Below are 24,183 nucleotides of genomic sequence, written 5' to 3'. Positions count from 1 at the left end.
AATGTGGTTCTGTTACTTCCTTAATGTTGATCAAATCACATTTTAATCCATTCCTCAAATCAATTAACCTGATTAAAGAATGCCAAAACTTTCACTTCTCCTAAATAATATTCCCCACAGTTAGAGGATGGCATGGCATTGTTCCACATCATTCATTTTTTATAATTCATCTCAGTAAAATTTTACAAAACAATAATTTTACTTAAAATAATGATATATCAAACTCAATATGTTTAAACCTAATTTCATTCTTACATAGATGATGAAATAATAATTGAATAATATAATCTTATCCCATAAAATTATACAAAATAGATGTGAATATAACAATGAAAATAAAAACAATATACACTAGATCTTAGTTTTGGGCTTGCCATTTCTCTTGTGAGATTGCTTTGATTTGGAAAATTGGGTTGGACAACCAAAACGAATTTGTTATTCTTTTTCTCAACATTTTCAAATGTCTTAATTGCCTTGCAACATGTTCCACTGTGACCAGATGCCATAAGCACAAGCAAACTCTACTATTTTTTTTTAATTTGAATAATTATTTTGACTAAAGATGTTTTGTAATTTTGACTCTAATAGTACTTTTTATAAGATTAAATCAAGATTAAATTGACGTGACATATGCATCATAGATATATTTTTTTTTAGGATACACAAGAAAAAAAGATTTATGATTTTGCGCTCATGCCATGTCAGCGCGTTAATTTATCATTGGTCAATAATAACACATAACAATGGATTTCATTCAATTACAATTTTGTTGGTATAAATGTCCCATTCCACCTAGAATGGAATGAGGTCAACATTACCCGTTTTATTATCTTTCCTCTTCACCTCTTTCAATTTATTATTATTATTATTATTTTTCGTTCTTCCCTTTTTATTAAATTTTAGTATCTTTCCCTTATAACCCTTTACGACAAGAGCAACCACTAGCATTTTATAATGCAAATCATTTGCATTGCCTTACCAAGCTCCCGTATTCAATTTTTTCTTATTTGCAAATGATTTCGTATGCAAGTAGGTTAAAAAACAAAGGTGTGGAAACACGTGCATATCTCCCCCACACGTGTGGCATACGAATTATAAAGCGAGACAACTGAGAGGAGGCCCCTTGTCCGCGTCATCACTTCAGTTCAGTCAGCACAGCTCTCGCTTGGTAGCAAGCAACAGGAGGTAAAATGGAGGTGGAGGTGGAGGTTACGCCATCTGTACCAGTGCGTACGTTAGAGAAGACGGCGTACGAGAAGCTGGAAGAGAGCCGAACTTCAATGGAGGAGATCGTAGCGAAGATGATGTTTATAAAGAAGGAAGGGAGACCTAAATCCGAACTCAGAGAACTTGTCACTCAGATGTCACTCCATCTCGTCAATTTACGCCAGGTTCTACTTCTTCTAGTGTTTGAGAAGATCTCATCCTCATAAAAATTTGTTTTTGTTAGAGAAATGTCGAAGAAAAACTTCAAGAATCGATCTTTTGTTGTTTCTAGGGTTTGAAGCAACTTCGATTTGGGTGATTTTGTTGTTTAATTTGGCTTGTAATAGAGTTTGGGTTTAAACAATTTCTAGGGGTTGAGGGGTTCCTGTGATCTGATTTCCAGTGAATTAGGGGGTTTGCAGGACCTGAGACTCGCATAGTCACAAAATTATCCGATTCTTTCCACCCAAAATTTGTAAAATTCTCTGAATAAGAGACCAACGGATTAACTTAGCGAATGGATGGATTAATCAAGGATTTATCGAGATGTTAGGAACCTAGTTTCCTAACGTGCCCACTCAAATGAGAGAAAGGGTGATCTCGAGTGCTCAACACATCAAGGATCGTGTAAAAACACGATTAAAAAAAATATTCTTCATTGATTGATGAGGGGATTACATCCTTTTATAAATAAAGAGTAATAATCCTAATAACTTACTAATTCTACTCTTACAAGAATACCTATTCAGATCAAATACCTACTAAATCAATAATTAATCCTACCGATAGAATACTAATAGAAATAGAAAGAAAATCTATCTAAAATAGAGTCCTAACAATGCTACCTCTAAAAACTGGGTGGAAAAGTAACTTCAATTGGAATTATTTCATCTTCCACTTCATCCCGTCCTTCTAACAAATATATTTGCACGAGTGTAATGTTTATTATGATTATAGCATAATCCCTTGTCTCATCGAATTTTCATCTCGTCATTGGATATTCGTCGTGTGGGTGTTGTTATCATCTCAGGAGGATTTTTGGTGTGTGTTAGGCCATTGGTAACCAATCCCGACATTGGTTGATCTGCATGTTGAAGTTGGAACAATTTCTCTTATTGTCGCCTTGCAAGTAGTATGGCTTCTTGGAGTGTTAATGGCTAAGACCGATTTTATCGCGTAAGCCTTGAATAAAGGTTCCCATCAATGCACGATCCGACCATCCTTCAATTCGATTTGCAAAATTTTCAAATTCTTCTCGGTAACCCACAACAATTAAAGCCCCTTGCTTCATCTTGGTTAGCAAATAGTCCAAAATTTTGAAATCCACAGGACCAAAACGGTTTAGCATAGCCGATGTCATATCGCTCCATGTAAAATGCATATGAGTGTGGCCATGCCACTGATACCACGTCAAAGCCGTGTCTTCCATATGGAAAGAAGCCAACAAAGTTTGTTCATGTTTAGCAGTATGATGGTAAGCAAAAAATTATTCCGCTTTATAAATCAAGTCAAGAGGTTTGAGCCCATCAAATTTTGGAAAATCATTTCTTGCGTACCTTGTTTGAACTCGACCTTCAAACCAATCTTCTTGCACTCGATTTAGAACACGGTCTTCAATCAACACATCACAATTACCTACATGTGATTCCCCTTCAACAAATTTAACCGTACAATCTAGTGGATTTTGTATAGACAAACGCTCAATGAGTTGTCGTGTTTGCTCCCGATCTTTCTCCAAAATTTGTTGCATGGATGCAAGAAGGGATTGTATTTTCTCCATAGATTCTTCAAGATGAGCCACACATTCCTCCATGATTTCAAATTTTGATAATTTCTTTTCCTTTTTCTTCGCTGGCATGCCCAGAAAAATTTGCTCTGATACCAATTGTTAGAAACCCAATTCCTAACGTGCCCACTCAAACGAGAGAAAGGGCGATCTCGAGTGCTCAACACACCAAGATTGTGTAAAGACACGATTAAATCAAATATTCTTCATTGATGGATAAGGGGATTACATCCTTTTATAAATAAAGAGTCATAATCCCAATAACTTACTAATTCTATTCTTACTAAAATACCAATTCAAATCAAATACCTACTAAATCAATAATTAATCCTACAGATAGAATCCTAATAGAAATAGAAATAAAATCTAACGAAAATAGAGCCTAACGATTAATCGCTCAATGGAGTAACATTTTTATCCTTCAACTTCAAAATTTTATCTTCTTCAGTATTCAAATATCAAGAACAAGATCGGGTTTTTAGGAAGGTTGAAAGTGGGTTTTGGGAAGATTTCAAGTCAAAAGCATTTATATAAGCATATAAAAATACGTATTAAACGCTTGTTCGCACAAATTCTAGTGCAGATCTTTGCTATTTATAGCACATTTCGCTGATTATGTTGAGATTCATTCTGTAATTGAATGTGTAATTGGATTGTAAAGGTGGTTCCCAAATTTGGTTGTTTTGCTTACATAGAGTTACATGGCTTCAAATGTAGGTAAATCGTTCCATATTGCTAGAAGAAGACTCTGTAAAAGCAGAAACAGAACGGGCAAAGGCACCGGTAGACTTTACTACATTGCAGCTTCACAACTTGTTGTATGAGAAAAATCACTACGTGAAGGCTATAAAGGCTTGCAAAGATTTCAAATCAAAGCATCCGGATATTGAACTTGTACCCGAGGAAGAATTTTTCAGTAATGCACCGGAAGACATCAAAGCAACTGTAATGTCAAACGACAGTGCACATGATCTGATGCTAAAAAGGCTCAATTTTGAGCTTTTTCAGGTAAATTCATTTGTTTTTAGCACATGGTTTAAATTTTTTTTCACTTTCTAAGGTACATAGCATGGATGGTCCATTGTTATGAATTTAACAATGGATTGTAAGGTTCATGAAGAATTTTCATTACAAGTTAAAAAATATGAAACGATATAAAATATAATAGGGAAAATTACTAAAAGAGAGTTAAATATTTTAATATTTACAAAAAAAAAAAAAAAACAAAAACAAAAAATCTATTTTTTCAAAAATTACCAAAAACGAATTAAGTTGCTGGGCAGTCTAGCGTTTTTGGTAACTCGCTGGACTGTCCAGCATTTTAAATGCAATTATAAAAGCACCCCACGAATTAATAAGGAGCAACCCACACCATAGCCGATTTTTTTTTTGCCTTATATGGGTTAAAAGTTTTGGAATGAGTTGATTTTTGGTGAAGATGATCTCTATGATGAGGAGATCATCCTCACCAAAAATCAGCTCATTCTGAAACTTCTAACCCCATCAAAACTGGTTCACAAGAAAATGGACGATTTGCGGTTCTTGAACTTGTTTTGATGGGGTTAGAAGTTTTGTAATGGGCTGATTTTTGGTGAGGATGGTCTCCTCATCATAGAGATCCTCCTCACTAAAAATCAGCTCATTCTGAAACTTTTAAACTGTATAAGACAAAAAAATTTGTCTATGGTGTGGGTTGCCTTTATTAATTAATGGGGTGCTTTTATAATTACCCGTTAAAGCAAGCTATTAAAACGCTGGACAGTCCAGCGAGTTACTAAAAGGCTGGACGGTCCAGCGACTTAATTCGTTTTTGGTAATTTTTAAAAAAATATGTTCTTTTTTGTAAATATATTAAAATATTAACCCTCTTTTAGTAAGTTTCCCAATATAATATGTCTTGTTCTTCCATAACTCATCATATAATGGAAGGGTTTTGCACATATACCTTACAAATAATGAAAAACAATCTTGTTGGAAATCTCAATATGTTCTATGGAGAATCTATTCTAAACTCATGTCTATACGGGGAAAAGAACTTTTTAAAGAGAAAAATCAAAATCATGTACCATCAATTCAGCAATCTTGGAAGGAGGAATTCCCATGGGAGGGGTTGGGGGTGGTATTAACTTGGTCCAATAACCAAGAATCATTGCCAATGTCTAAGCTTGATTGGTTTCTTGTGTCAAGTTCTTGAATTGACCACTTCATCAATGTTGTCCAAGTTTGCCTTCCAAAGCCTACCTTAGGCTATAATCCCATCTTTCTAGAATCCAATCTCTTTGTGAACCGTTCATCCCATTTCGTTTTGGGATCATGTGGCTCCGTCAAGGAAATTTCAAGGACTGGATTGGGGATTGGCGGGAGTCATTTGCATTTAAAGGAAGGCCTGGATTTCTGTTTAGATGCAGTCTAAAGACCCTTAAAAAGGAGTTACGGTAGTGGAATAGGGATGTTTTTGGCAGGGTCAATGTGAAGAAGAATGATTTGTTATTCATAAAAAACAGAAGAATGATTTTTATTCATTAAAAACAGAAGAATGATTTGTTGGCATCTATTGAGATGCTTGATGCCAACTAGGCGAGTGAACATTTGTTTGAGGAAAAAGGTTACACTACAGAATTTAAGGGTGGAATTCCAGAAAATGGATCTAATAGAAGAAATCAGTAGGAGGCAAAAATCCAAGGTAAGGTGTATGAAGGAAGGGGACAAATAATTTAAGATATTCCACAAGACAACAAACAATCTTTATGTCTTTTAATTGGGTTTCAAGGTTGAGAGTTGGAAGGGGGAGGGATGCCTTAGAGAAGGTGTGGTTGACTTCTATAAGAATCATTATTTAGAGGATTAGTGGTATAGATCGAAAAACTGGGTGACCTTCCTCACTTTGAGGGAGGTGAAGTGTATCAGGTTATTATGTGGTACGAATGGGGATAAAGATTAGGGGCTTGATGGTTTCTCCATGGATACTTTCAAACTCAGTTGGGACATTACAAGAGATGACTTTCTAGTAGTTAGAGTATCTCCAATCCTTCTTCATTTAGTCATATATGAAGCGGGAATACTCTCCAACACCTCTTCTTCCCTCTTCATAAGTTAAAGTCAAAATGACTTTAAAGTTTAAGAGCATCTCCAACCCTTGTTCAAAGTCACCTTCATAATTTGAAGATAACATCTTGTCAAGTTGTACTTTGACTATCAAATTTAACAATTCACCATAATAGAGTTTTTCAAATATAGTTGTTAGAGAGAAAAAATCAATTTTTATTGGCATCTAGTATTAATATAATCATTGGAAAGAGGATAAATCAAATTTTATTTGCTATCTAGTATTATGTGACGTTTTAAAGAGTGAACAATGCTTTTTCAAATTTAAAGAGTTTAAACTTTAAAGTCATTTTGACTTTAACTTATGAAAAGGCATTGGAGTGTTCCCTTTTCGTATCTTCATATATGACTATATGAAGAAGGGTTGAAGATGCTCTAAATTCTTCAAATTTGAAAAAGGTATTGTTTACTCTTTGAAACGTCACATCAATATTAGATGACAAATAAAAATTGATTTCTCCTCTTTCCAATGGATACATTAATACTAGATGACAATAAAAATTGATTTCCTCTCTCTCTAATGGCTACATTTGAAGAGTTTTATTGTTGTAAATTGTTAAATTTGATAATCAAAGTACAACTTGGCAAGATGTTATTTTTAAATTATGAAGATGACTTTAAAGAATGGTTGAAGATGCTTTATCAATAGTTTTTACAAACCTTTTTCTAGAATATGCCTTAAAAGCCATTTTCATTTCATTAATTTCGAAGAGGGCATAATACAAATACATATTGTAGTTGAAACTAATTAGTTTAGTTTAGCCCTGCGGATGATTGTTTCTAAATTTCCAGTAAATAGGTTGAAGACGGTTATTACTATGGTAATTGGACTTTATCAATATGTTTTTGTTAGGAGAAGGCATATTTTGGATGGGGTTTTGATTGCAAATAAATGCATTTACCCGAGATTGGATAGGAAATCCTTGATATTCTATCTAAAGTTGATTTTGAAATGACTTATAGTCTTACACGATCATGTAAACTAGGAGTTTCTTGAATATTGCTTGGGGTGGATGGATTGCAACAACACATGGATTTTATGGGTTATAAATTGTGTTTCATCTCCGTCATTTTATGTCCTTGTGAATGGGTGTCGATCAGGATCTTCAGAATCATAATCCCTAGAGGTTGAGGCAAAGTGATTCAATATTCTCTTTTATATTTGTGTTGTTTATTAAGGCCCTAGGAATGCTCATATCTATAGCTATGTCAATTGGTGCGATTAAGGATTTCAGATTTGCGTCACGATCCCTTGGTGTCCTATATGTAGTTTGATGAAAATACTTTGATTTTATTGGATGCGTTATTCTAGCATATTTTCCTTTTGAAAGCCTTTTTGTGTTGTTTTGAGGTAGTGTTGAGGTTAGCAGTGAATTTTAGTGGGGTCAACTTTCGTTATCGATTTACTTGTATTAGCATTAGGATACAAAATCGACAGTCTTTTGGGTTCTTGTTTTTCCCTTCCCCTTGGAGTTTCGTAGAGTAGCATAAGGTTGTTAATGGGTCGGATTTTATCATTATCCGATATGAAAAAATAACATTCGGATTGGATTTGTGTTGTAATTTATAGATCCGATAAAATTTTGGATCGGTTTTGGATTAACCCAAACCCAACCTGATAAAAATCCGAACCAATGGTTTCTCATATACATATTTATATTTATAAAAGAAACAACACATCATCCCTTTAGATCCAACAGTTTGGATATAAAGAAAATAATAAAAAATGATATTTTTCTCTAATCTTTATCGTCTCTCTCTTCGTTTAAAACAAAAACAAAAAAAAAAAAAAAAAATCAAAATTTTCTCCCCTAGACCCCATCTTCTCAACCTGTATGTATCTCCCAAAACCTATCGTCCTCAATCTCTCCTCAATTTCGTGTCTTCTCTACTGAAGAACGTCCATGTATTCTTCTCTCTCTTTTTCTGGAAATCATCAAAATTGGTTTGGATCTTAGAATATTTTTAAGATTGTTCATAAATTGTGTTGTTTACAAAAATTACACATCAAATGTGATATGTGATGGTTGTTTGACTAGAAGAGTTTCAGAGTTTAAGAGATTAGAAACTTCATATCAGATCTAGGGTTACAAAAGATATAATTAGGGATCTTCAGTTGCATAGAGAGAAAAGGAGGTGGAGGAGGTTGAAAGTATCAATTTTGGGGTAGAAAAATTTAGGGTTTGATGGATTTTGATAGGGATGTTAAAAAAATCTGGACCTGGTAACCTGATTCCACCCGAACTGGTATATTAACCCGAAAATTGAATTGGAACCAGTTTATAACCCGAACCGTGCCCAACACGAAGATATATGCTCGGTTTTGGGTTAGATGCCTAGAATCAGACCGAAACCTAGAATCAGACCAACATTTAATCGTAACCTGGTTGATAACCCGGTAGTTAACCCAATATTGAACCGGTTTTCTATAAATTTTTTTTTTTTTTTATAATTACCTGCAGTAGACACTGCAGTAGAGTCTCTACTCAACGGTCTTAAGACCGTTCTGACATCAAGTCAGAATTTGGGGATGGCGTGAGCATGTGTCTGTCACTGTGAAGGGGTTTTTTTGAAAATAAATTTTTTATATATAGTTGGACACGTGTGAGGCTGTGAGCCTTTAAAATGTGTAATAGTTATATTATTTTTTAAATTGAACTGACACTTGACACTGACATGACTGTTATTTGATTTTTTGGAAAAGTAATATTTTATTGACACGAACTGTCCCGTGCTTTATTTTTAAAAACTATTATATTGCAGTGATGTGAGAGTTTTTTATATAGGTAATCGAGTCAATTTTACCCAAAAACTGGACCGGAACCGGACTGATTTTGATCAACATGGTATTGGACGGGGTTGGGTTTATCCTATTCGTTACCAGTCCGGGTTGAACTCGTATCTGGTTAAATTGGTCTTTGTTTCGAGTTAACCCCAAACCGGAACTGGTTAAATTGTTCTTTGGTTTTCTTTATATCCCAACCATTGGATTGAAGGGGATGATGGGTTGTTTATTTTATAAGTATAAATATGTATATGTATGTGAGAAGCAATCGGTTCGGATTTTTATCGGATTGGTTTGAGGTAAATTCAAAACTGATCTGAAATTTCATCGAAACTATAAAATATAGCTCACTGTATGATTGTGCTCAAAATTGTGCTTAGGATATTGAGTCGAGGGGATTTGAAACTGGAGCTGTACGCAAAATATGATGGTTGAAAAAGAAAATTAAATTGGATTATTCTAGACCTTATAATTGAGCCCAAATTGTGCTCAAAATTTGGAGAATGTTTGAAGCCATGGGCCATCCACGTTTAGCCTACTCCAGTAAATTCTCGTCTTTACTACTATTTATAAATGTCAGAATTAAAGCTTTAGTTGTTCGAGTGTAGTTAGCCACACCTTCCATTTATTATATTTAGTCGTCAATAAGTTCTAGAGTTATTATTTTTAATGGTTGCTTTATTAGTATTTATCTTCTTTTATTTTTTGATAGGTTTAAGTGTGAAGGTAAGTTAATGTTTATAATTTTGGAAGAAAAACAAGTTTAAGATTTCCTTCAGGATATAGAAGTAGTTTCCTCTGAAATGAATTTTTAGTGTCTTATATTTGTTTATCAGAATGTATTGCCTACAATATAATAAATTAGTATTTATAAATCTCTTTCTTTGAATCAGAGAAAAGAACTCTGCAAGCGTCATGAGAAACTGGAACAACAAAAGAAAAGTCTGCAGGAGACCATTGCAAACCGGAAGAAGTTTTTGTCAAGTCTGCCTTCACACTTGAAATCTCTTAAGAAAGCATCCTTGCCAGCACAACAACAATTAGGGGTTCTTCATACGAAGAAATTAAAGCAGCATCACTCGGCAGAATTGCTTCCTCCTTCTCTCTATGTGATTTACTCACAGTTTTTGGCTCAGAAAGAGGCATTTGGAGAGGATATTGATTTGGAGATTGTGGGGAGTATGAAGGATGCTCAAGCTTTTGCTCACCAGCAAGCAACTAAGGACATTGGTAATTTATTAGAACTATTGAGATGCTGTTTTTCATGCTATTTCTTTATATGGTCACTGAACTTTTTTCAGAATGTTCCATACACATTGAGATGACTCACTTTTGGTCAGAAAGGAGTATCCCTATTAACAAAATTATGGATTTTTTTTTTTTTTTTTTGCTAAGCTTTTTCTTCCTTTTTTATATCAAAATTATGGATGTTACACACACACACACGAGTAGGCACGGGCATCCTCTTTGGGGTTAAAGGGGAAAGATGGTAAAGTTAAAGGGGGTAAAAGAGGAAAGATAAGGGGGGGGGGGAGAAAAGACAATAAAGTTGAAGGGGGTGAAGAGGAAAGGCAGGATAGTGTGGACCCCACAAAACTGTAGCTGAGTGGGACCCACCACTGTGTTTTATCATATATATATATATAGATAGATAGATAGACACTATTATAATGGTTCAACACCAAATTTTGGATTCCAAAAATGCCCCCACTTTAAGATTTAATCTTAATATAATCAAGGTCATTTTGGTCAAAGGCTAAGCAAATGGCAAGTGCACAACCTAAAATCATGTTGATTTGTTTTAAATTTTTAAAAAATATCATTTTTTACCATATAATCTTCAAAACTACACTTTAATTAATATTTTAAATTACAAATAAGCACTTCAAATACTTGTGGGTTTGCACCTGTCGCCTTCTAGTATATGTATATGGGTTGGGATCTGGTGACTGATGAGAAATGAGCAAGAAAAAAAAATGAATCCTGATTCCTGACCATTAAAATATGAAATCCAATGGCCGGGAAATGGATCCCAACCCTATATTGAGAGAGTGGGGACCGTATAAAATATATTTTTTTCATCAGATCTGGAGTTACTAAAAACACTTTACTGTCAGTGATCAAGATGGTAGTTTTTAAAGAAATAGGGTGCATTTTAGAGGCTGTTTCATTGTTGCTTGCAACTGCTCCATTTACTCATTCAATTCATCTGAATATTTGTTTTTCTTGATTGTCAACCTGCCCATCTATAAGCATGTGAGTTGAGCCCGAGTTTTTTTAACATTGATTAATATTGTGTTAATGGCTCAGGTATATCTACAAACACAGAGATCAACAGGTTGGAGGATGATGCACCTGATGAGGAGGACGATGGCCAGAGAAGGAGAAAGCGACCAAAGAAGGTCCCCAGTAAGGAGAGCCTTGACCAGGCAGGGTTAAGTCCATCCCATCCACTCAAAGTTATTCTCCATATATACGATGATGAGGTTTCTGATCCAAAGCCTGTGAAACTGGTCACTTTAAGATTTGAATACTTGTTGAAGTTGAATGTAGTATGTGTTGGGCTCGAAGGGTCTAATGAAGGACCAGAAAACAACATCTTATGCAACTTGTTTCCTGATGACACTGGTGTTGAGCTTCCTCAACAGGTACGAATATGTTACAGGCACCCTTCATTTAAGAGAAATATTTCTCTTACTAATTTAGTAAAGATTTTAAGCCTTACTGAAGGTCGTTTTGCTCAAATGGACTACCACATTAGCAATCCAACACCCTAGTCCTCTAAATTTCTTCAAAAAAATCAGATAAAAAAAATGTTTTTGGCTTGATCCAAGGTTTTGAAAATTGTCGGCTACCAAATTTCCACGTAGCTCTAAAATTTAAAATTAAAATTCAATGGTGAAAAATAACTTTTTTTTAATGTTTTTTTTTCCTTCAAAGTTCATAGAATTTTGTCATCTACAACCCTGAAGCATCGGATCATGTTTTTTCGATGTCACAAGGTGAGCCCAAGGACCCTTAGTAAGGCTAGTCGGACTCTTCATTTAACAGACAACTATGCATTTGCTTCCAATAATAACCATTTATCAATTTTGATGCAGTCAGCTAAGCTACTCGTCGGTGATGCTGTTGCATTTGATGAAAAGAGAACTTCACGTCCATATAAGTGGGTCCAGCATTTGGCAGGAATTGATTTTCTGCCCGAGGTCTCGCCTCTGCTTTCAGTTTGCGAAACTCAAAGCAGTGCCATAGCAAAAAGTTCTACTGTTATTTCTGGCCTCTCTCTTTATCGCCAACAAAATCGGGTTCAGACAGTTGTGCAAAGGATCCGCTCTCGGGTGAAGGCTCAGCTGGCTCTCGTGTGAGTCACTTTGGATAACGGACAATAGGCTTTTATTGTGAGACAAATACAAAAATGTAGTACTAAAAGCTGGACATCGGCCCTTACAGTTTACTTGCTATATTGAGGCCTGTTTTTGAAGTTTCTTCACTAAATATTTATTTAGAACTTTGGGTTGTCTACTCACTTGAAATTTGAATGGTTTTATGTGATCTTCTTATGTTTTGTTTTGCTCATGTGGCAATATATGATTAAGTTGAAAGTCTGGAATCTTTGGTTGGTTTACAGGGATCAGCTTGGTTCCTTAACGAAGCTTAAGTGGCCTCCACTGACCTATGAAAATGTTCCATGGGCATTGCATACCCCTTCGTGTGATTTGAAAAGTTGGTCACCAATAGGTCCCTCACCTAACCAGGCTATATCTATGTCTGCTATTGCTACCGAACAAGTTCCCGAACCTTTGGACCTTGATATGGATGGGAAATCTGGTAGATCAAAGGAAGAGTTAGAGAGTGCAAGGGAAGATGGGGAACTCCCATCCGTAGTGCAGGTTCCAACACTTGTAAATGATTCTGAACGACACCCTCCATCAAAAGGTTCTGATCCTGAGCATTCTAGACGATTGGCTTTAATTTCGAAGAGTGTGATTCTTCCAATGAGTAAGGGGAAATCTCAAAGTTTCAAGAAATACGATGATGATTTGGAACTTTTACTTGACATTGAGAGTGATCTGGATGAGCCTACAAATATTGAGCTAGAGATGGAAAATGCAACAAGTATTGGATGCCACGAAATGGTCGGCAATTCATGGGAAGAATATGGGGTTAGAGAGTTTGTTTTGGTTTTAAGTAGGAGAATGGATAAAACCGAGAGAATTGCAAATTTAGAAGCCAAGGTAGTTAAAGTTATGCTGTTTTTTTATTCATCTTTCTTCTTTTCTTGGTTTTTCTGCTTTGAGCAGTTTGCTTAAACTTCCACCATTGCAGATCAAGATTAGCATGGAGTATCCTCTTAGGCCTCCGCTTTTCATTTTGAACTTGAACACCATTTTACCTGGAGAAAATTCTTCTGAGAGGGATGGCTCTGAATGGTACAACGAACTACGTGCCATGGAAGCCGAGGTAAGCAATTGAATGCTTACTTGCCCAAATTTCATTAACATGTATCTGCACTAAAATGAATCATTGCAAGAAGAATGGGTTGGGCTCCTGTGACTGATGAGTAAAGACATGATCCTGACCGTCTAAACACAAAACCCAATGGCTGAGATTTATATGTATCTCCATAACACACATCTCGAAGAAACTTATCTCGAGGATAAATCTCAGTCCTTGGATTTTGAATTTAAAAAGTTGGGTTCCTTCCATCTATTTGACAAGAGAAATTACAATTCTTATGATATTCTTGATCAAAACTTTGGTCAACTGTCAAAATATTCTTTGGGTGATTTAAATTTTTTTTAGTTATTGGAAGCAGTTTTTAATCCTCAACTCTTGCAAAGAATATAGACGAGTAATTGTTTTTTTACTTGAAATAATGATGGTCTCACAGGTCAATCTTCACATTTTAAAGATGCTACCTTGGGACCATGAAAACTACATTTTAGCTCATCAAGTTCGTTGCCTTGTAATGCTGTTTGATTTTTACATCCACGAGGCTTCTCCATCAACCAAAACAAGGATGAGTACTTCTGTTATTGATGTTGGTTTATGCAAGCCAGTGAGTGGGAGGATTCTTGCAAGATCTTTTAGGGGAAGAGATCGGAGGAAGATGATCTCTTGGAAGGACATGGAGTGCACTTCTGGCTATCCTTGCTAATCTACTAGTGCAAACACCATTGCTTGTTAACTGTCATTTGGGTTCTTCTCATTTCGCCGATGTGGTAGTAAGAGTTTCTCCACTTGAAATGCTGCATTGGTTTGATCTTTGGCTTTTGGTGTCCTAGAAACCATTATTTATGATTCAAGTGCATTGTCAGTCTGGTTTTTACCGATCTTGAAACCAAATTGCAATTTTACTGGAGTGTTTGAAATTCAGTTTATACTTCATGGTTGCTCAAGAATATGTTACATCGTAGGAAGTTTAAACAGTATGTTAGCGCTTCAAATTGTGAATGTTTAAGGATTTGTATTATTGTTGTCTTGAGAAGCTGCTGACCGTCCTATACCTGATGTATCTTTTATCTAATTCTACCGGTTTGCTTATGTTATTGTTGTTAGGATTTCATTTTGTCTTACATATTGAGATTGCACTAGTTTGATGAATCTATTGCCAGGTCAAATTGTATTAATTTCTGTAAGGTTTGATTGAAGATCATATTGTTTTGGTGTAGTTCTCATGGTTATCCATGGCAGAGGAGAGGATGTTAGGTGTCAAACCTTTTTACAGCATTATTTGAAGATTCTCAATATTTATAGGTATGCTTAAACCCTGAAGTGATTATGATTTGATTCATTATTTGTCTAATTGAAAAGGGGAATAGAGGAAAAGTACCTTTCACCCACTAAGATGGGAGGTGGGGGAAGGGGGAGAGGAGGCCGAGTGATTAAAAGCGACAGTTTGTAAATCTGTTGGAAGGTTTGAATCCTACCTCTTTCAATACCAAACGATTTCTTTTTTCTCAGTTCGTTATCGCCATGAACATTCAATGAGTACCTTTCACCCACTGGCATTGTGTTTGCTGTTTTCTTGGTTTAACGTTTTTTTAAGCGGTTTTAGAGTACTTTTTGAGAATTTTCTATTTAAATGAATCTTATGTGTTTCTGATAAGGGGTTTGAATAAATTGTTTATTCAGTAAGATTTACTTATGAAAAGAATACCCTCGATAAATTCAATTTGTTTATAAAATGGTCTAATGAGACAATCGGTTTCTTGAGAGATGTATGTCAGTGTTTGATTGTACCAGTCATCGAATTTTTTTTCCACTTGTAGGAAAATGTTGAAATAACTCACTAAAGTTTTCATGGGAATTGGTGGAAAAATAAAATTAAATCAAATCTTATATTAGATTTTAGATGTGGGGGAATATTTATTTTTCATGGAAAAAATAATCAATCAGTAAAACATGTTTTTCTATGAAAAATGAAATTTTCACCCATTTTTTCGTGAAGAATCAAATCGGTTCTAAGATTAGTCTTACGGAGGAAAAAAGAGGGAATTTATTGTAATCCTCATGCAAAATGTTAAAAACTCGGGCAGTCAGTGTCTCTAATGCAAAATTAGGACTTCGGGGATTGACCACAAGATGCAGTAAACAAAGGGTGAATTTATTTTATTTGTTTGATCAAAATGCCCTTTGGTGAATGAAATTATAAGAATATCATTTACAACAAATTTTTTCCAAAAGAGTTTTTTTTTTTTAATTTTTTAATTTTTTAATTTTAAAATAAATGCATTCATATCGTACATCAGGATCCGATAATGTAAAATTGTCTTATTGATCCAAATTTAAATTTTCTTTTCCTCGTGTGATCGGATTTTAAATTTTCCGTGGTCTTCACTCCCTTGAAGGTTCATTTTATCCCTCCATCTTTATCCTTATGTTCCTAAGCTTAAACCCTTCATTTCATGCAATTAATGGAGGTAAGAGCCCATCTTGAAGAGTATCTTTAGTTTCGAACATTTTTGTGTGTATGCTACAAGAAGCAATTGTTATTCTAATTCCATTGTAGTCGCACACCAAACAAATTCAAATTTATGAGCTAAACAGAATCTACAAGTGCCATTGCCATTGAAAATGAAGCTATTTGTGCATCATTGGAACAACTTCAATGATCTCTATTGTTGGAAGTTTGCTCAAATAAGAAAAACCAATACGACCCACCACATTCAAATACGTTGATAAGTGTTTTCGACGATGGGGAGAGATATTGAATGTGGGCTTAGACACTGGTCACATTGCAAATTTTCGCTTCTCTTCACGTACAACTACTACTTACTGATGTTCAAAAGATGGGCAAACAAAGTTCACAGAATAAGGAAAGTTTAGTCTTTAAACTACAAATCAAGTCTCTTAAATTTATGGCACCCTACTACTATCCCATCTGTATGTACAATCCTACTTACTTTACCAAGGTCCAGACCCTGTCCTCCTCAAGCACCGCTTCTTGGCTCCCGTGCTTTGCTCTTTCATCGTCTCCAAGACCTGTCCAGAACCAAATCAGACGTAATTATTTTCGGCTATTCAATTTACCGTGGAAGGAACGCAGGGTAAGATATATTTGGATGGGCAAATACAAATGTGTTATATTTGCCAATCCAAAATGTTGATTTTTTTCTTAGTTTTTTCTTCTTAATCCAATATGTAGGATTCCTACCTACATGCACAGTATGAAGTCCCCCCCACCACACACAAAAAATAGAGCTGCAATTGGCACTCCAACTTTTACTTATTACAATCCAATTTCTTAAATGATTTACGACACCCCAAATAAAGATTAAAACACACTCTTCAAACATTACAAATGTTTGGCTCAAATTATAATCTCAACATTATAAGACTCATTCAAACAATTTCAGCAGTTGTTTACAATTATGATTAGGCTCATATAAAATCCTAAACCCAAATGACAGAAATATAGCAAAAATAAATGAGAGTTTCTATTGGCACCCAGCTTTTACTTATTCTCAACAATTCACTTATTTTCTTTATTTTTAATTGGGGTGTGACAAGTAAAAGTTGGGGTGCCAATAGCAGATTAAAAAAAAAAAAGGCAAAAATTGAAAGTGTCATCCCTTCATATAAAATCATAATTAGTGTCACCATCTTCAATGGAAGAATGTAGATCTTCTCTTACTTTTTTTGGACAAGAAAATTGAACTTTTATGTGTACCGTGTAAAACAACCTCGGGAATTCAACTTGGAGCTTTTTTTTAAACCTACATTCATTACATGAAATGTAGGATTTTAAACTCTATATGTGGAGGACTATTGCACGGCAGCGTGATTCATTCCTTTATCAGAAATGAGACATTAGCCATGAAAGCTTTAGAAAGACTTCGAAAACATCTTATTTGATGCAAAAAGCAGGATTTGTAAAAAATTATAGAAATTAGCATTGGAAGCTACAAAGGGGGAAGAAGCCATGTACCTGATTTTTCTGCATTTCAATAAATTCTGCCTGCAGCGTCTGGAAGTTTAGTCAATAAGATTTTGCCACAAAAAATTTCAAATAATGTTTGGTAATGGAACGTCTACCACTTCATTAAAAGTAAGAGAGCTTCTATTACCACGCCAACTTTTTCTATCACCAACCCAAGGTGTGCGCCAATTCTTTGGTGATTTACATATGAATTGGGGTGGTGTTGGCAAAAGTTAGTTTGGCAATAGTATCTCTCAAAAATAAACATACCTGTTTCTTCTTCAATTCTTCGTTCTCTTCTTTAAGTTTTGACACTTCGGCTTCTAGTTCCAAGGTATATGCCTGGCAGAAACCCAAACAAGACAAAAAAGAAAGAAAGAATAAATAAGCACTAATGTTTGAAAACAAAACTAAGCTGTCATAACCAGCACATTTACAAATATCATAAGTCATAAATCATCATAGCTTTAACATCATGGGGATTGATCCTTTTCAATTATGTCCATTTTGTGGCGACAGATTTAACTTCCTTTTTGACTCCTTGTTTCAGATGTATGTACCATTGTTTTAGGGTATTTGAGAAATTCACCCCTATTAATTTGGTGACATAAGGATTACCCCCTTGCAAAATGCAAGATTAGATTTACCCCCCTTCACCGTCAGTCAAGGTTTCGTTTTCTTGATAATTTAACAATGAAGTTTTGATTTTTTTCAAAATGCTCTTCAAATACTTAAATTATTAAATTAAAATTTGGAAAAAAAATCAAAATTTCACTGTCAAATCATCAAGAAAAAAACAACATTGACTTATGGTCAAGGGGGTAAAACTAATGTTGCATTTTGCAAGGGGGTAAACCTAATATCACCAATTTAATAGGGGAGGGGGTGTTTCTAAAATACCCATTGTTTTATCATAAAGTGGATTGTGTTTATGAGGTCCGAGTGTAGAATAGCTTATGTTGTTCTTTCACCTCTTGTGACATCAGCTAAACTTCACCATTAAATTGTGCTTGACCCATAGCTCAGTTGGTTGACATATTGCAATGCAACTTTGAGGTGGTGGGTTCAAGTGCAGCTCTATCAACAGAAGGAAAAACACTCCACCATTTTAGATCTGCTACTTAAAATATCCAAATTTTCTTAAATAATGTATAGAGATCAAACAACCCTTTAGTATGACAAAAGCAGAAGGTTGTAAACTTGTACAACCAGGACTTCATAAAACACATTTAGAGTAAAACTCCTCTCTTTCCACATTTTTCCTCAAACCATTTTCTTATATCCTACATGTATGTAGTATTTCGTAACTAATCCCATGAATTTCATCCCAAATAATATGAAAGAATTTCCTATAAAAAAGAAAGAAAAGAATTATCCACAAAGTTGAAATGTCCATCAAGTTAGAAAAAGTTAGTAGCTTGTGTTAAATATAATGTCTCTATCTACCAGAAAAAAGGCTTAGGAATCAATTACTCACAGAAGTAATTCCTTTTGAATGAATAAACTCAAGGGGAATTCTCATAAAAACACTAACGTATCAAATATAAATCCATTGTGCTTTCCACTTAAGAAGATTGCTTCCATTGACAGCAAGGAAGGAGGTCCAACTTCTAGTAAGGATAGGAGAAGAAGACTTAAAATGAGTAGAATTGTGGAAGATTGCCAAGTTGGAGGAAATCAGTTCGAAATAAAACACCAAGTTCTTCCATTGGAGCATTTTATGAGGGTATTGGACGAATTCTATCAAGAGGGTTTCTTGGATTAGAAAAACAACATATTTTGATTCTGACAAAGGAAGTTGGATAGGGTTTTTATTGCTAAGTGAGTACATTGAGTTTATCAAACTTAGGAGGAATGTATTTTGGCCTTAAATGGAGGCCAAGGCAATCCTCTTATCTCCATTTCTATGCATTGTGGTGGTGAAAGCATGGAGCAAAAGATTTGTAATGTGGAAACTCGTGGATGTTCAAATTGTCTCTAAAGTAAGGGAGACAAGTCCCTCTATTTCGTACTCGTAGTTTGTGGACAATCCACACATGGATGTTTATAGGGATCAGTTCATGTAAGATACACACTCAAATGCTTTGAAGCTGTCCCTGGCCTTCAAAGTAATTTGGTAAAAAGATAAGTGTTAGGCATTGGAGAAGTGGTTGATTTAGAATAGTTAGAAGCTGATGCAGATCAAAACGATCACCAGATATATCATCAATCAGGCCTCTGATTTGTCTAGCAAAAGATCCACCGAATAACACTTCAATATCATTTGATCAATATGTCCGAATGGCCAATTTGGAGGGTGGGGGTTTCTACTTTAGGATGGTCCAGGTTCAAAGAATTTGGAAAGTCATCCTCCCCAAAGGGGGGGATGCTCCACACAAGGGGGAATGAACCTTAGGACTTAGCTCAAGCTTGAGAATGGGTTAGTGTTTGAAGTTCCAAAATGGGTGGCTGAGGTGATGTAAGGTTTCAACAAATGCAGCCAGCTTTTATTTACTTGTTAGGTAATTTTCGGTGTGCATCATTAAGGCTGTGGTTAGGATTTAGTTAAGTTGTTATTACTTTATATTGTTGCATCAAACATCAAAATGCCCATAAGTAGAGACACCCTGGGACATTTGGAATAAGTCGAGTCTCCTTTTTTAAAGGTATTAAGTATCTTATAAATAAGAACGGAGTGATGGTCGAGCTAACCAAAAAAAAAAAGGAAGTGTAGAAAGTTAACCCTCATGTTACATAATACATCCCATTTAAAAAGAAAGTCTTCAAAGAAAGAGGCCCATAAAATCCTCTAATAAGGGTGTGTTTGATTGCATATGGAAAATATGGTGGAAAATCAATTTCCATGGAAAATGACATTTTTCAAGTGTTTGATTGCACATGGAAATGGAAATTCATTTTCCACCCCAATCAAAAAGTCCACCAAAACATGGATTTCACTTTCCCACCCACACCCATAATTTCCATCCCCAATTCTTCCCCACTCATATCTTCTTCTTCCTTACAACCACCACCACCATTACACTAACCTCGTCGACGTCGTCGTCACCGTCGCCTTCATCGTCTCCGTCTCCGTCATCATCATCTCCGGCCACCTTCTCTCTCTCTCTCTCACACCTCGTTCGCCACCACAACCACCATGTTCTCCCCCCATCTTTCTCATCATCTTCTTCCTCACTTACCTCCACCGCCACCACCATCACCACCACGTTCTCCCATCTTCTTCCTCACTTACCTCCACCGCCGCCGTTGCCGCCACCGTAGCCGTAGCCTCCGCCGCCACCCTCGCAATCGCCACCACCGCCACATCCTCCCCCCTCCTCTTCCTCCTCATCTTCTTCTTCCTCTCTCCCTCCTCATCTTCTTCTTTTTTCTCATATTTTTTCCATGATTTTATCCAAGTAAAATCAAACAATGGAATTTGATTTTCCAACCCTACTTATTTTCTACAACTATTTTTCCATGGATTTCAAATTCCATGGAAAGTCACTTTCCATGCAATCAAACATACATCCTCTAATATCTTACACCAATAGAATTGGCTAGCAGTGGCTATAGTACGCCGGTGCGATTGTATATAAGAATATGTAAACTAGCACAGATGCAGAAACTGATATCATAATGCATAAGCTTAAATTGTCACAAAACGAGGTCACTAGCACAAAACGCATAACAATAAACAGAAACAAAAGCAGTATAAAATGAACATTTCAAGAACATTCACCTGTTTACGAGCCCGTGATCTGGCAGCTGACTCTCTGTTCTTTATCATTCTCCGCTGCCTCCTCTCAATGACCTTCTCCACTGTCCCACTGCACCTTTTTCCCTTTAGACCACCATTAAACACACAAGAAACTGGTGACAACGAAGATGTATCCCCATTACTCCTTTCAAACCCATCTGAAGATAGCTGGTTTGCAGGAGATCCCGTGGCAACCGTAACACCCCCACCACCTAAGCCAACCATACCCATTCCTCCACCTTGTAGTCTATTTCCTTGAACCAAACTGTTATTCATCGTTGGATCCCCGATTCCCACATTTGCAACTCTTGTACCCGGATTAGCCAACTGAGCATTTGATAGATGCAACGGAGACGAATAATCAACCGTTGGTTGCTTGGAAAAGAGTTGTTGCTGTTGTTGCTTTTGCGGCTGTTGAGGTTGCGGATGAAAAGATTTAACCCCGTTTGCATTGATAGTTAGATTAGGGGATTGATTTATGGGTTGATTATTATTCTCGGAAACTTGATTAACCATGACTCCATTGGTCTGACCCAACTGTCCAAACCCAAGAGAGAGACCAGGATTATTATCGTTACACAACAATTCACTGTAAAATGCACTATTATTCGGATTTCCAGCCAGTTGAGCCTCTTCTCTCACTACCCCCGCTCTCACCAAGAACTCCTCAAGAGTCATCTCTCCCAATGTTTGTTGCCTCTGCGGTAAATTTGACCCATCATTGACATGCCCATCTCCACCATTTTCTCTAAATAAGTCTTTCCAAACTTCATCAACGGTTTTTTGACTAAGCGTCCGTGGCAATGTTAATGAACCTTGCCTTTGCAGATTTCCACTAGCAAGCCCTCCTTCGGGTGCGCCAAAGGAGGATCCCATGGCTTGAACCTCTTCAGCTGTCCAAATATTCTTAAGGAATTCATCCATGTTCATTGACCCAAAATCTTTTCCAAACCCACCCATTGAGTTCTGAAACTCATCGAAGGTCAAAGAGTATATCGAGGGCTGTCGGGCTAGCGAAAAATTCCCGGGTGCCCTACCTACTCCACCGCTGCCTTCCGGTGGTTGCGGTGGCGCATCACCCATGTTCTTGAAGTTCAAATGAGATCCCATTTTTTCCAATAAATTGAGCTAATCAGTGCCCCAATTGTCTCGTACTTTCATCAAATCAATCCAAATTGAATGGAATCACTAGTAATCAATTCAAATCCAACATTCACCGAAACAGGAAAACCCTAGAAAGAATTAGGAAGAAAATTTAAACTTCAATCAAATATAACTGTTCTAACTACTAGAAATTTCAAAAGAAACACTAAATCAAATCCAACATTAAAGAATTAGGGAAAAAAGTAAACTTCGACCAAATTTAACTGTTCTAACTACTAGAAATTTCAAAACAAACACCAAATAAATCCAACGTTCACTAAAGCAGGAAAACCCTAGAAAGTATTAGGATTTTTTATTTTATTTTTAAATTTCAACCAAATTTAACTGTTCTAACTACTAGAAATTTCAAAACAGACACTAAATCAAACCCAACATTCACCAAAGCAGGAACACCCTAGAAAGAACATTAAAAAGGTGAAAAAATTAAACTTTAACCAAATTCAACTGCTGTACTAACTACCAGAAATTTCAAAACAAACAGTAAATTCAGACATTCAACCGACCTCATTTCTAGCTCAAATGAATAAAAATTTAACTTAAAATAAAATAAAAAATATAAACCCTAATGCATTTCCTGTTACTGAATCTAACTAAAAGAACTTAGAATTCATGAAAATAATCCACAATTTAGAGATCAGTAAGAAGATCATGGAAAAAACACCAAAAATCTTTTAAATCTATTAGCAGGAAAAGGGAGGGGGGGGGTGATTTAAAGACATTTTGTATATTTTTTTAAAAATAAAACTAAATTCGGACATTCAATCAAAACTCATTTCCAGTTCAATTGAAAAAAAAAAAACAAAACAAAACCCTAACACATTTCCTACTTCTGAATCTAAACAAAAGAAATTCAAATTCAAGCAAAATTCCATAAAAGAAAGTTCAATCGAAAATCAAGGATAAAATACACCAAAACTATTTTAAATCTACAAATAGAAAAATAAAAATTATATTTTTAAACGGTCCACTCAAGAGAAAAAAGAGAGCGAAAAAAACGGGGAAAAAAAAAAATAAAGATTTTTACCTTTTTTTTTCTTTTTATTTTCTGGAAGTTTTTATTTCCAGAGAGTGGGAGAGAGAGATTCCTTCTTCTTCGCCTTCTTCTCGCACTCGGTGGTGATGCCAAGTGTCGTCTCTAAGAGTTCTACAGGTTTCCCACATTTATAAAGAAAGTGGGGTTCGATTAAACGCAATAAATTTATAATAAAATAATTGCTAGAAGCCTGAACATTGCCATACGTGGGCCTCTCATAATGGATGTGCAGCCTTTGATGTGACGTTGGTGCAATAGAATTAAGCTACATGGAGGCATACTGATCGTCCATCTCCACTTTCTTCTCATAAAAAGTTAGATTTGGACCTTAGTTTTTTTTCGTTGCTTGTTCTCCCAAATGGTTAGGGTATATAAAGGGTCACTTTGGACAAGATTTCTTTCATAATTAATATGGTCTTGTTTCATTTAATTTAATTATTAAACAAACTTGAAAGTGGATGTGCAAGGGCACATGTATTAAAAAATTAAAAAGACTTATAATTTAAAATATTAATTAAAGATTTTTTTTTTTAAAGATTATATAGTAAAAATGATATTTTTATAATTTAAAAAAAAATAATTGATTATTTATTAAAAAATAATATTTTTAATATATTTTTTTTAAATGTAACAAACCAAAGGTATGTACGCATGTTTAGGAAAATAGTTGATTGAATTGAATGTTTTCAAAAAAAATAAAAAATTAAATGTCAAAAATACACTCTACATACATCCAACCATGCACTAGAGGAACCTATGACCAGATTTTTTTTAAAATTTTTTTAAATCATTATTTTCAATAAATTATTATTAATTTTCTCTTTGGAAAATTAAATAACACATGGGATGCATTTTTCTTTATTTTGATCAAAATGATCTTAATTATATTAAATTTAAGTGGGTATTTGTGGGATGTAAAATTGGTGTCGAATCATTTTATTCT

At 35.3% G+C, this 24,183-nt stretch overlaps 2 protein-coding genes across 3 annotated transcripts; one reads left to right on the top strand and one right to left on the bottom strand.

Moving 5' to 3' along the window:
- Nucleotides 1-1,108: 1,108 nt before the first annotated feature.
- Nucleotides 1,109-14,448, top strand: THO5 (THO complex, subunit 5). Its single transcript, XM_086439523.1, has 8 exons — nucleotides 1,109-1,391; nucleotides 3,710-4,000; nucleotides 9,776-10,112; nucleotides 11,193-11,530; nucleotides 11,984-12,243; nucleotides 12,511-13,117; nucleotides 13,209-13,343; nucleotides 13,774-14,448. The coding sequence occupies exons 1-8, from the start codon at nucleotides 1,191-1,193 to the stop codon at nucleotides 14,038-14,040; spliced, it is 2,436 nt and encodes an 811-aa protein (XP_086295649.1). The 5' UTR covers nucleotides 1,109-1,190; the 3' UTR covers nucleotides 14,041-14,448.
- Nucleotides 14,449-16,088: 1,640 nt separating this feature from the next.
- Nucleotides 16,089-23,387, bottom strand: LOC147403787 (ABSCISIC ACID-INSENSITIVE 5-like protein 5). 2 transcript variants are annotated; one of them, XM_086439524.1, is made up of 5 exons: nucleotides 23,232-23,387; nucleotides 21,026-22,275; nucleotides 17,575-17,646; nucleotides 17,314-17,352; nucleotides 16,089-16,367 (listed from the first exon to the last, which is right to left on the bottom strand). In XM_086439524.1, the coding sequence occupies exons 2-5, from the start codon at nucleotides 22,151-22,153 to the stop codon at nucleotides 16,290-16,292; spliced, it is 1,317 nt and encodes a 438-aa protein (XP_086295650.1). In that variant the 5' UTR covers nucleotides 22,154-22,275; nucleotides 23,232-23,387; the 3' UTR covers nucleotides 16,089-16,289. The 2 variants fall into 2 exon arrangements, with proteins under 2 accessions (XP_086295650.1, XP_086295651.1); XM_086439525.1 differs by having other exon boundaries at nucleotides 17,314-17,343.
- Between the last annotated feature and the right edge of the window lie 796 nt (nucleotides 23,388-24,183).

Source organism: Akebia trifoliata, chromosome 4, assembly GCF_017979445.1.
Source record: "Akebia trifoliata isolate Shusen 1 chromosome 4, ASM1797944v1, whole genome shotgun sequence".
NCBI lineage: Eukaryota > Viridiplantae > Streptophyta > Magnoliopsida > Ranunculales > Lardizabalaceae > Akebia > Akebia trifoliata.
The sequence above is the reverse complement of the archived record's forward strand: the minus strand, read 5'-3'. Positions and strand labels throughout refer to the sequence as shown.